Below are 13,989 nucleotides of genomic sequence, written 5' to 3' on the forward strand. Positions count from 1 at the left end.
AACTTTTTCACTTTCCTCTTTCACTTTCCTCAAGAGGCTCTTCTTTGCTTTCTGCCGTTAAGGGTGGTATCATCTGCTTATCTGAAGTTATTGATATTTCTCATGGCAATCAGATTCCAGGTGTGCTTCATCCAGCCTGGCATGATATACTCTGCATATAAGTTAAATAAGCAGGGTGACAATATACAACCTTGACGTACTCCTTTCCCTACTTGAAATCACTCTACTGTTCCATGTCCAGTTCTAACTGTTGCTTCCTGACCTGCATACAGATTTCTCAGGAGGAAGGTAAGGTGGTCTGGTATTCCCATCTCTTTCAGAATTCTCCAGAGTTTGTTGTGATCCACACAGTCAAAGGCTTTGGTGTAGTCAATAAAGCATAAATATGTTCTGGAACTCTCTTGCTTTTTCGATGATCCAACGGATGTTGGCAGGTTGATCTCTGGTTCCTCTGCCTTTTCTAAACCCAGCTTGAACATAAGGAAGTTCTCAGTTCATGTATTGCTGAAGCTTCGCTTGGAGAATCTTGAGTATTACTTTGCTAGTGTGTGAGATGAGTGCAATTTGTTGCAGTTTGAGCATTCTTTGGCATTGCCTTTCCTTTGGAATTAGAATGAAAACTGACCTTTTCCAGTCCTGTGGCCACTGTCGAGTTTTCCAAATTTGCTGGCATATTGAGTGCAGCACTTTCACAGCATCATCTTTTAGGATTTGAAACAGCTCAACTGGAATTCCATCACTTCCACTAGCTTTGTTCGTAATGATGCTTCCTGAGGCCCACTTGACTTCACATTTCAGGATGTCTGGCTCCAGGTGAGTGATCACACCACTGTGGTTATCTGGGTCGTGAAGATCTTTTTTGAATAGTTCTTCTGTGTATTCTTGCCACCTCTTCTTAATATCTTCTGCTTCTGTTAGGTCCATATCATTTCTGTCCTTTATTGTGCCCATCTTTGCATGAAATGTTCCCTTGGTATCACTAATTTTCTTGAAGAGATCTCTAGTCTTTCCCATTCTATTGTTTTCCTCTATCTCTTTGCATTGATCATTGAGGAAGGCTTTCTTATCTCTCCATGCTATTCTTTGGAATTCTGCTTTCACATGGGTATCTTTTCTTTCCTCCTTTGCGTTTCGCTTCTCTTCTTTTCTCAGCCATTTGTAAGGCCTCCTCAGACAACCATTTTGCCTTTTTGCATTTCCTTTTCTTGGGGATGGTCTTGATCCCTACTTCCGATACAGTGTCATGAACCTCCGTCCATAGTTCTTCAGGCACTCTTTCTATCAGATCTAATCCCTTGAATCTATTTGTCACTTCCACTGTATATTGGAAGGGATCTGATTTAGGTCATATCTGAATGGTCTAGTAGTTTTCCCCACTTTCTTCAACTTAAGTCTGAATTTGGCAATAAGGAGTTCATGATCTGAGCCACAGTCAACTCCTGGTCTCGTTTTTGCTGACTATATAGAGCTTCTCCATCTTTGGCTGCGAAGAATATAATCAATCTGATTTCGGTGTTGACCATCTGGTGATGTCCATGTGTAGTCTTCTCTTGTGCTGTTGGAAAAGGGTGTTTGCTATGACCAGTGCGTTTTCTTGGCAAAACTCTGTTAGCCTTTGCCCTGCTTCATTTTGTACTTCAAGGTCAAACTTGCCTGTTACTCCAGGTATTTCTTGTTTTCCTGCTTTTGTACTCCAGTCCCCTATAACTAAAAGGACATCTTTTTTGGGTGTTAGTTCTAGAAGGTCTTGTAAGTCTTTACAGAACCATTCAACTTCAGCTTCTTCGGCATTAGTGGTTGGGGCAGAGACTTGGATTACTGTAATATTGAATGGCTTGCCTTGGAAACAAACAGAGATCATTCTGTAATTTTTGAGACTGGACACAAGTACTGCACTTTGGACTCTTCTGTTGACTATGATGGCTACTCCATTTCTTCTAAGGGACTCTTGCCCACAGTAGTAGGTATAATGGTCATCTGAGTTAAATTCACCCATTCCAGTCCATTTTACTTCACTGATTCCTAAAATGTTGATGTTCACTCTTGCCATCTCCTGTTTGACCACTTCCAATTTACCTTGATTCGTGTACCTAACATTCCAGGTTCCTGTGCAGTACTGTTCTTTACAGCATCGGACTTTACTTCCATCACCTGTCACATCCACAACTGGGCGTTGTTTTCGCTTTGGCTCCATCTCTTCATTCTTTCTGGTATTATTTCTCCACTCTTCTCCAGTAGTATATTGGGCACCTACCAACCTGGGTAGTTCATCTTTCAGTGTCATATGTTTTTGCCTTTTCATACTGTTCATGGGGTTCTCAAGGCAAGAATACTGAAGTGGTTTGCCACTGCCTTCTCCAGTGGACCATGTTTTGTCAGAACTCTCCATGATGACCCATCTGTTGGGTGGCCCACACAGCATGGCTCATAGTTTCACTGAGTTAGACAGGTTGTGGTCCATGTGATCAGTTTGATTAGTTTTCTGTGATTGTGGTTTTCCTTCTGTTTGCCCTCTGATGGATAAAGAGAAGAGGCTTATGGAAGCTTCCTGATGGGAGAGACTGACTGTGGGGTAAACTGGGGCTTTTCCTGCTGATGGGTCATGCTCAGTAAATCTTTAATCCAATTTTCTGTTGATGGGTGGGGCTGTGTTCCCTCCCTGTTGTTTGACCTGAGAGCAAACTATGGTGGAGGTAATGAAGATAATGGCGACCTCCTTTAAAAGGTCCCGTGCATGTGGTCCCAGGCATGCAGTGCCACACTCAGTGCCCCTGACCCTGTAGCAGGCTACTGCCAACCCACACCTCCACCAGAGACTCCTGGACACTCATAGGCAAGTCTGGGTCAGTCTCTTGTGGGGCCACTGCTCTGTTCTCCTGGGTCAGGTGCACATAAGGTTTTGTCTGTGACCTCCAAGAGTCTGTTTCCCCAGTCCTGTATAAAGTTCTGTAATCAAATCCCTTTGCTACACTCAATATGCCAGCAAATTTGGAAAACTCAGCAGGAGCCACAGGACTGGAAAAGGTCAGTTTTCATTCCAATCCCTAAGAAAGGCAATGCCAAAGAATGCTCAAACTACTGCACAGTTGTACGCATCTCACATGCTAGTAAAGTAATACTCAAAATTCTCAAGCCAGGCTTCAACAGTTCGTGAACCGTGAACTTCCAGATGTTCAAGCAGAAGAACCAGAGATCAACTTGCCAACATCTGCTGGATGATCAAAAAAGCAACAGAGTTCCAGGAAAGCATCTATTTCTGCTTTATTGACGATGCCAAAGCCTTTGACTGTGTGGATCACAACAAACTGTGGAAAATTCTGAAAGAGATGGGAATACCAGACCACCTTACCTTCCTCCTGAGAAATCTGTATGCAGGTCAGGAAGCAACAGTTAGAATTGGACACGGAACAACAGACTGGTTTCAAATAGGAAAAGGAGTACACCAAGGCTGTATACTGTCACCCTGCTTATTTAACTTATATGCAGAGTACATCATGAGAAACGCTGGGCTGGATGAAGCACAAGCTGGAATTAAGATTGCTGGGAGAAATATCAATAACCTCAAATATGTAGATGACACCACCCTTATGGCAGAAAGCGAAGAAGAAATAAAGAGCCTCTTGATGAAAGTGAAAGAGGAGAGTGAAAAAGTTGGCTTAAAGCTCAACATTCAGAAGACTAAGATCATGGCATCTGGTCCCATCACTTCATGGCAAATAGATGGGGAAACAATGGAAAAAGTGGCAGACTTTATTTTTCTGAGCTCCAAAATCACTGCAGATGGTGACTGTAGCCATGAAATTAAAAGACACTTAGTCCTTGGAAGAAAAGTTATGACAAACCTAGACAGCATATTGAAAAGCAGAGACATTACTTTGCCAACAAAGGTCCGTCTAGTTAAGGCTATGGTTTTTCCAGTAGTCATGTATGGACATGAGAGTTGGACTATAAAGAAAGCTGAGTGCTGAAGAATTAATGTTTTTGAACTGTGGTGTTGGAGAAGACTCTTGAGAGTTCCTTGGACAGCAGGGAGATCCAACCAGTCCATCCTAAAGGAAATCAGTCCTGAATATTCATTGGAAGGACTGAATTTGAAGCTGAAACTCCAATACTTTGGCCACCTGATGTGAAGAACTGACTCATTTGAAAAGATCCTGATTCTGGGAAAGATTGAAGGTGGGAGAAGGGGATGACAGAAGATGAGATGGTTGGATAGCATGACCAGCTCAATGGACATGAGTTTGACTAAACTCTGGGAGTTGGTGATGGATAGGGAGGCTTGGCGTGCTGCAGTCTATGGGGTCGCAAAGAGTCAGACACGACTGAGCGACTGAACTGACTGAACTGAATCAAATCCCACTGCTCTCCAAAGTCAAATTTCCTGGGGGTTCTACTGCTATCACTCCAGTCTAAACTGAACCACCATCATGTCTTAGAAGGATACTACTATAACCATACAACCAGGCTTCCACAGACCTGGCTCCGCCAAACCCACTCTCTCAAAATCCTCCAGTAATTTTTCATTCCACTCAGTTTGAAATCAATATTCATAGTTAAGTGTCTTCAAGACTCTATGAGATCTCCACCCTACACTTCCCTTGGCCACTCCTCCCCCAGCACCTTTTGATCTTATCTCCTACTATTTTGTTCTTGTTCACTGTACTCTAGCCACACTGGCCATGTGATTCCTCAAGAAGTCAAGGCACACTCCAACCTCAGGGCCTTTTACTAACCATTATGCATGCCTGGAGTACTCATCCCCACCACCCACCAACCCCAACACCACCACTCCCTCCCCTGCAGCCATAGTATCATGACTCCTGCCTTCAAGAGCACTTTGCCTGTTATCACTCTAGTCTTCTTGGACTATTTATTTATTTATCTATTGCTGCACCTCCAGGCATGTGGGATCTTAGTTCCCTGCTGCTGCTGCTGCTAAGTTGCTTCAGTAGTATCCGACTCTGTGCGACCCCATAGACGGCAGCCCACCAGGCTCTGACCAGGGATCAAAAGTGGGCTCCCTGTATTGGAAGGCAGAGTCTTAACCACTGGACCACCAATTTAAAGCAGTGCAAGCACCTTTACTCCAAGGCCTCTCTCACAGTCTTCCCTGCATTATTTTTTTCCCTGGCACTCATCATCATTTGACTTACTTCTCATTGACTTTACTTGTTTTAAGCTGCACATGGGGAGGAATCTGTTTCTCATGAACACTGCTATCTCCCTAGGATAGTGCCTGGCAGTCATTTATTGAATGAATAAGAAACCCGAATGCCCAATAAACAGAAGGAAAAAATGCCCAAACTCACTGGTAATCAATAAAATATAAACAAAAATGAGATACTATTTCACAGTTAAACATTATCAATTTTTGTCAAAGATGTGGACAACAAAACAAGTTCTTGGTGTTGGAGGCAACACACAGCCACACAAGTATTTTAGAAAGCCATTAGGCAATATGAAGAACAGCTAAGCAACTATATGCAAATAAACATTAAAAAAAAAAAAAAAAAAAAGAGCAGCTGTAAGACAGCAGTCCTCAGATTCAACAATTTCACTTCTGGTGTATATAAAAAAAATTATCAAGGATGCTCAAACTGGCATAATTTGTAAAAGTAAAAAATTTGTAAGAGCAACAATTTGTAAAAGTAAAAACTGTTCATCAGTAGGGGAATACCATATTTTACTTGTCTATTTCCCATTGATGAACACTGGGCTTCCCTGACAGTTCAGTTGGTAAAGAATCCACCTGCAATGCAGGGGACCCCAGTTCGATTCCTGGGTCAGGAAGATCCCCTGGAGAAGGGATAGGCTATCCACTCCAGTACCCTGGCCTAGAGAATTCTATGGACTGTAGATAGTCCCTGTGGTCCCAAAGAGTTGGACATGACTAAGCGACTTTCACTTTCACTTCATATGATGAAAACCATTCATCAGCTAAAAGAACGAGGCAAATCTCTGAGTTTTAACATGGATATATCTAGAAAGCAAAATGTGCAGTGTTTCAGAATGTTATTTAACATATATAATTTACATAAAGGAAAAATAAAATCTTCTACACAAACTACATCTATGTATGTATATATAGTTTATATTATAAACTAAAAATAAAAATATGGACTAGATATACACCAAATTTACTTCTAAGAAAAAAGGGAAGAAAACAGGGACTGAGAAAGAAACATGTGGAATTTCAAATTTGTCTTTGACATTTTTCTCAAAAACATGGTAGATAATGTTAACACTTATTCATTTGGAGTAGTGGATATATGGGTGTTTATTATACCATTATTTCTAATTTTCTACATTAGAATTTTCATGAGTAAATCAGATACATAAAACTGCTAACTTTATTAAGTCTTTAACATTTATAGTACACAACTACATATCTAAACAAGAAAAATAAAAAGAACTTCTATTATATTGCCTTCTGCTCACTCATTTTATACTGCATTATCTGAGACCATTTACAAATTATTTATGTTGGCCTTCAAAAGCAGGTTTGTACTTAGAGCAAATAAAGAAAAGTCAACAGAAAAAAAAAAATGTATGCATTGTAACAGTTATGTTAATAGAAACCTTTAATAGTCAAAATGCAACATATAGATTGAATTACCATTTTTATTTTTAATTGGAGGATAATTATAATATTGTGATGATTTCTGCCATACATCAACATGAATCAGTCACAGTCACAGGTATACGTATATCCCCTCCCTCTTAGACCTCCCTCCCCATCCCACCACTCCAGGTTGTCACAGAGCACTGGCTTTAGGAATATAGCAAATTCCCACTGTCTATTTTACATATGCTAATATATATGTTTCAGTGCTACTCTCTTAAATCATCTCACCCTCTCCTTCCCGCAATGAATTACTATTTAAAAAAAAACTTAGAGATTCAAATTTCTTTTTCTGTAATAATCAGAAAGAATGACCCATAAACCCTGTTAGCTGAGAAACTGCCTGAATTTTTCCTTTTTAATAGTCATTACTGATGACAGAAATTTAAGAACAAATTAGACAAGAAGGAAAGCTATCATGGAATTTAGGATAAAGAACTTCTTCCTTTCAAAAATTAGTTGAAACTACTGTTTAATCAAAATCACAAGAAAAATCGAAGATTTCTAATGCAAATAAATTAAACAAGAGAATATTTTCTTAACACTACTAACATAAAATTTACCTTAATGTGCTGTTAATTGCTCCCAGTTTACTAGCTTGCTCACAGTCTTCTAATTCTTTGGTATTATTTGCCACTTTCGAGTACTGAAAGGAAGTTCATAAGTAAGTTTAGTGATAATTATTACCTTTATTTCATTTTCCATTGGCAGAAGAGTCAATTTGTCAATGATAATATATACTAAATATAGATACATCCTATCATCAAAATCCCTAACACAGAGAAGAAAATACAAATGAAAATATGTCACAAATTTCCACCTAATAAGTAAGCAAAGACATTAAAAATGTAGCAATTTGCATTGGTATGTTGGTGATGATGTGAACTGAGAAGACTCTCTTGTAAAAGTAACTGAATATTTACATAGAGCTGCAAATATGAATAAATCCTTGAGCCAGCAGTCCTACTGCTGAATCTATATCCAGAGCAACGTTTAAAAACAAGAATCACTCTAGAAAGTTATTTGGTACTCTCTCATAATGTTGAGATAGGCATACCCTTTGGCCCAGCAATCTTACTTCTAAATATAGACCTAAAGAAACTCTTACATATGTGCACAATTCGACGAAAGACAAAGATGCCAGTGCGTCATTGTTTGTAATAGCAAAAACCTGAAAACAATTGAAATGTCTATCAACAGAGGAATGGCTAGTCACACAATTATACAAATATCTATACAACTGAGTATTTTACAGCTATTAAAATTAACAAAATCTACATATATCAGCAGAGACAAATGTTAAAAGCCAATACTGAGTAAAACTATTAAGCAAAAAATGTTTTTAACTTGAAGAAACACAAAATATAAATTTATTTTAAAGTTTTAAAAATTTCAAGTAAAAGTTCTATATATTACTTGTAGATACATGTATAATACAACATAAAAAGTATCACAGAAGGATACACGACAACTTCAGCAAAGTGGCTAGCTCTAAGGAGGCAGGAAATATTATTATATAATGGGACTGGGACAGAGTTCAGAAGGAATTTCAATTATCTTTATACTATTTATTTTAGCTCTGAAACAAAAATACATAAAAAAGGGTGAGTACAAAAGACTGCAAACAGTAGAGAGTATAAGAACAAAATGGAGAGCAAATGCATTAGGAAGCAGAGAGACAGGGTATGATTATCTTGTTGAAAAAGAAGAGTAAAATCACATGCCTGATAAAACACCTGCTGATTAGGGAAACTGACACTGTAGTTATGTTTCATAGTTCTTCTAGAAGTTCTAAAAACAGAACTAAAGTATTTCAAAAGAAGCTATATAATTTAATTGTAAGAATATATTATACCTCATGACTTGCTACAAAATTAGGGATTTGGGATTTTCAGGCAAAAACGTGTCCATTCTCAGCTAACCATATTATGGTTCTCTTTTGCAACCACATCAAACAGTAAGGGGCAAGTTTCACTACGTAAAGCAGAAATATTTAATGAAGAAAAGTGACTTACCTTATTAGAATTCCCAGCTTTAATTCCAACTGGAATTTTACTCTTAAAAGAACAACAATAAAAATTTAGAAAATGATCTTTATATTTCTTGAGATTTTTTTCACAAATTATTAATGACATTATCCTAATTCAAAGACTGTTTTAGTCCACGAGGAGAAAATATACATTCATTCAAATATTATTTTCACACTACCTCTTGAGATGAAAGGTAAAGAACTACCCCAATGTACAGGCTTGTAAATCACAGTACAGAAAACTGAAAGACAAAGGTTGTCATAGTCAGCTCTAATAACTCTCAATGCAGTAAATAATAGTTTATATAATTTTTAGGTTCAAAAAGACCCTAGCAAAATCACTTTTTCCATAAACTTTCTTTCCACAGAAACAACTTTTTAAAAATTCAAAATTATTTGAAATTTATTATGTTCAATTAAAAGTTTTGCTCAAAGTTGACATTTAAAATTTAGATAATTTTGAATTAATACTAAAAAGCAAGTTCTTTGACAGAACTGTGGTTGGCAAGGGGGAGGGTGTGGGAGAGGGAAGGACTGGGAGTTTGGGGTTAGGAGATACAAACTACTGTATGTAGGATGCGTAAACAACAAGGCCCTACTGTACAGCACAGGGAACTAAATTCACCATCCTGTGAAAAAAAAAAATGGGAAAAAATATAAAAAAGTATTATAACTGAGTAACTTTGCTATACAGCAGAAATTATCAACATTGTGGACATGACGTAATGTCTAAACAACAAAATCAACCACACTTCAATAATTTTTTTTAAAGAGTAAGCTCTTTGGTTCATGATTAACCTAAGGTTTACCAATGTAAGAACTGCATCAGTTCTTACTATATACAGTAAGAAGTGTATATAGGTCTATCTTTTCTGTAAAACCAATAATTTATCTCAAGCATAAATAAATCTATGAATTATTACAACTGGTTTATCAAACACAATCTTAAATAAAAATCATATCTGAAAGCAGTCTCGGGTTGATCCTCGGATCATACCAGGGGACTGATTTCCAACATCTGAATCTATGGATTATCAAATTAATAGCAAATTACCTATTAAAACTTTTTCATGTTTCATAGATAAAACTTAATGAAATTTTCAGAATAAATATTTTTCTGTCAGGCTGAAGAATGTAAGTAACAATAATGATAAGAAATTTTTCCCCAATGAACAAAGAGATCATGTAGTTAAAACATTACTTGCTGCCAATATTTTATAATTTCAATGTTTTCTAGCACCACAAACAGAGGGCAGAAGAGAGAAAACTATAAAACTTAAGCCAAATGTAACAGTTACAGTTATAAGACCCTGAATTTAAAGTACGGAATACTTATCAAAAGTGCCCTCTCACTGTTGTCTTCTAACTCACATAATACGGTAAAATAAAAGTGTACTTGCAGCTTTTTAAAAGGTTTGATGCTAGATGCAGTAACTTGTGACTTAAGCGAATCTTAATACAGGCTACTGAGATATATTGGGATAGGCACCACAGATGATACTCATGTATAACATAAAAATCACAAAAGAGAATTATTAAAAGCAATGACAAATGTAAAGCTAATAACTAAAATCAAACATGAAATAAACCTGGCCATTGCCACTAACAATATGAAGCAGTCTGCAAATTACAAAATTAAGTGAGCCTCACGATTAAATTAGACTTCAAATTATAGAATGCAAATTGTAACTCCGTATCATGACAAGTTTGGGTTCAATATGAAATGCCTACTAAATTCTCCCCCAAAGAGAGAGAAATACAAATATCCTCACGTTAATTAAAAGAACCAATATAATGGGATAGTTTTTATCTCCAGAAAGAAATGAAAGAAGATGGCATTGGGAAGGGAAGAGACAAATTTTTAAATACCTGTATTAGATTTCTTACGTTGGGGATTTACATGCAAATGAACACTTTCACTTATTTTGTTAGAAATTTAAGACTACAAGACAGAGAAGGAGAAATACTGTATGACATCCCTTATATGTGGAACCTAAAAAGAAATGATACAAATGAACTTACAAAACAGAAAGACTCACAGACTTAAGAGAACGAACTTATGGGGGATAGGGCGGAGGGAAGAGATAGTCAGGGAGTTTGGGCTGGACATGTACACACTGCTATATTTAAAATGGATAACCAATGAGGACCTACTGTACAGCACATGGAACTCTGTTCAATGTTATGTGGCAGCCTGGATGGGAGGGGTGTTTGGAAGAGAATAGATACATGTATATGTATGGCTGAGTCTCTTCACTGTTCACCTGCAACTATCACACCATTGTTAATTGGGTTTACCCCAGTAAAAAATAAAAGGTTAAAAAAAAAATTTAAGACTACAGAGGATAATCCACTGTAGACAATAAGAAACTGATATTTTAACATAAAAACATATACTGTGCAAAGTAACTCTTACAGCTCAGCAGTAAAACGGCAACTCAATTTAAAAATGGGCCAAGTATTTGAACAGACATGCTTTTGATGAATACATACAAATGGCTAATAAGCACCTGAAAAGATACCTGATATCAGGGAAATGCAAATCAAAAGCAAAATGAGATGCCATTTGTAAGGACGGCTAAAATAAAACATAATACAGAGGACTTCCCTGGTGGCACAGTGGATAGCAATCTGCCTGCCAATGAGGCAGACATGGGTTCAATTCCTGGTCCAGGAAGATTCCACATGCTTCCACATGCTGCAGAGCAACTAAGCCCATAGGCCACAACTACTGAGCCTGTGTGCTGCAACCACTGAAGCCCGCACACCTAGAGCCTGTGCTCCACAACAAGAGAAGTCATGGCTTCTAAGCCCGTGCACCACAATGAAGAATAGCCCCCACCTGCCGCAACTAGAGAAAGCCCACACCAAAACAAAACAAAACAAGGATAAGACAGCAACAAGTTTTCACAAGTATGTAGAGAAACTGGAACCATCATGCATTGCTAGAGTCCATGTAAAATGATGCAGCCACAATGGTTAACAGTTTGGCAATTCCTCAAGAGTTAAAGTTACTATATGATCTAGCAATTTCACTCCAAAGCATACTTAAGAGAATTGAAAAACATTTGTACACACAAATATCTGTGCCTGGATATTTATTCATTATTCATAGTAGCCAAAAAGTGGAAACACTCCAAATGTCCATCAACTGATAAATAAACAAGATGAGGTATACCCATACAATGGAATATTACTCGGCAATGAGATGAAGTACTGATACACACTATAGCATGGATGGACCTTCAAAACATTATGCTAAGCGAAAGAAACCAGTCACAGATGATCACATACTGTATGATTTTATTTACATGAAGTGTCCATAATAGGCAAATTCATAGAGACAGAATGGATTAGTGGTTTCCAGCAGGAGAGAGTAGGAAACAGGGAAACGCATAGGTAGGGGTTTCTTTCTGGGGCAGTGAAATGTATCACACCTAGATAGTGATGACTGTTGTGCAATTCTGTAATATACTATAATTCACTGAATTGTGACTTTAGAATGAGTTAATTTTATGGTAGGGCAATTATGTCTGAATAAAGCTGTTATTAAAAATCATAATGATAGTAATGATATTAAATTAAAATAATAATTCAAGTCCATATTGACATAAACATACAATAAATAAAGGAAAAGCTCTTTATGCAGTAGAATGTCAACTAATGTAGAAGAAATGGAATCAGAAAAATCACAATTGGACAATCATCATATAAATAATTCAGGCAAGAATCATGAGTGGATGCTAAAACCACAATGGTAAAAATACGATAAAAAACTGGATGTTTTCATAGTTTCAAAAAATGTTTCCCAGTTTATTTCTTCTTATTCCAAGAAGAAATATGGCCCATACAAGCCTAATCATGTAATCATGATGACGTAATTTGCCTCCCAACAGGACACTGAGAAGGACACAACATACCTTCTATGGTGTACTGTCCAAAGTGCATGACCTGAATGCAATCATTAGAAACGGCCAGAAAAACCCAAAATAAGAGGTAGTCTCAAAATAACTGGTGTATTTTAAGGAAAGGAGGAAGAGAAAAAGGAAAGGAGGAAGGGAAGGGGTTTGTTAAAGAGACAACAAAAGAGAAAAGAACACTGAAGGACTATTCCAGATTAAAGAAGACTAAAGAGATACGACATCCAAATGCAAGGTATGATTCTGGGTCAGAAACTTAGTTGTTGTTGTTGCTATTTCTGTAAAAGCACATTATTAAGTCAGCTGGTGATCTGTGATTAAAGTCTATAGACATTCATATTATATAAATATTAATTTCCTGATTTTGTTAATTACACTATGGTTAATAATCTTGTTTTTAAAGAAATATACACTGAAGTATTTAAGGATAAAAGATCATGTCAGTAACATATCTAAATGGTTCAAAAAATAATAATATTAATATATACATATAGATGGAAGAAGAAAGCAAACTTGATCAACATTTAACATTTGGGGAAATATGGATAAAAAGTATATGGGAATTGTTTGTACTATTCTTGCAACTTTTCTGTAGGTCTGAAATTATTTCAAACTGAAAAGTTAAAACATTTTATTCTTAAAGGAAAACGTAAATAATTTTTTTTAATTTTCCCTTTAGAAAGGACATTGGTTCAGATGTTTTTTCTGTTTGTAAGGCAAAAACTAGACTGATTTTACGTAATAGAACAAAAAAAGTAAAATGAAAATACAGCTTATAACTAATTACTGTCAAAAGTGAAAGAGAAGTCGCTCAGTCGTGTCCGACTCTTTGCGACCCATATGGACTGTAGCCTGCCAGGCTCCTCCATTCATGGGATTTTCCCGGCAAGAAAATGTCAAAGAGGAATATAATTAATAATGCTAGATGTCAAAAAATAAAGTCTGAAATGTAGCATTCCCCTACTAATAAGTACAGCCCTTTCCCTTCCCAATGTAACGAGACCAAGTGAAGATCTAATTCCAAGCTTTGAATTTCCCAACTTTTTTCACTCTAATTCCCACTCTAAATTTGAGATTTAAGGTCTAGTAGCATTTTCTTTGCCCACGAAACAAGATGCAGATTCAATAAAGCATGAAATAACAGCTAACTGTAGATCCTGTCCTAGAATAGGGCTCCATTTTAGAATCAGACTCTAGTTCTACATCCAGTCACCAACATCACTGGATACATGAGTGTCTTCAAACACATTTTGGTGGCAAGTACAGACTAAATCTTCTATAACCTGGTTAAAAAGAAGAAAGTTGAGGGCATATGAATCTGATGCCAAGTCCAAATGCTCTGACATAAGCCTAAAATGTAGAGTTCATGCTTATCTAAAAGCCCAAGAGAAAGCATTTCTTTTCTTGATTTTTAAAAA

General features: G+C 37.0%; 1 protein-coding gene across 5 annotated transcripts in view; it reads right to left on the reverse strand.

Annotated features, from left to right (window-relative positions):
- ERO1B (endoplasmic reticulum oxidoreductase 1 beta) overlaps nt 1-13,989 on the reverse strand; it is a 72,097-nt gene that overhangs the window by 30,930 nt on the left and 27,178 nt on the right. For all 5 annotated transcript variants that reach the window (XM_027531151.1, XM_027531150.1, XM_027531149.1 and 2 more), the window contains exons 4-5: nt 8,638-8,679; nt 7,186-7,268 (exon numbers count right to left, since the gene is read on the reverse strand). In XM_027531151.1, the coding sequence (XP_027386952.1) occupies nt 7,186-7,268; nt 8,638-8,679 (125 nt within the window). The remainder of the gene's footprint in view (nt 1-7,185; nt 7,269-8,637; nt 8,680-13,989) is intronic.

This window comes from Bos indicus x Bos taurus, chromosome 28, assembly GCF_003369695.1.
Source record: "Bos indicus x Bos taurus breed Angus x Brahman F1 hybrid chromosome 28, Bos_hybrid_MaternalHap_v2.0, whole genome shotgun sequence".
Lineage (NCBI taxonomy): Eukaryota > Metazoa > Chordata > Mammalia > Artiodactyla > Bovidae > Bos > Bos indicus x Bos taurus.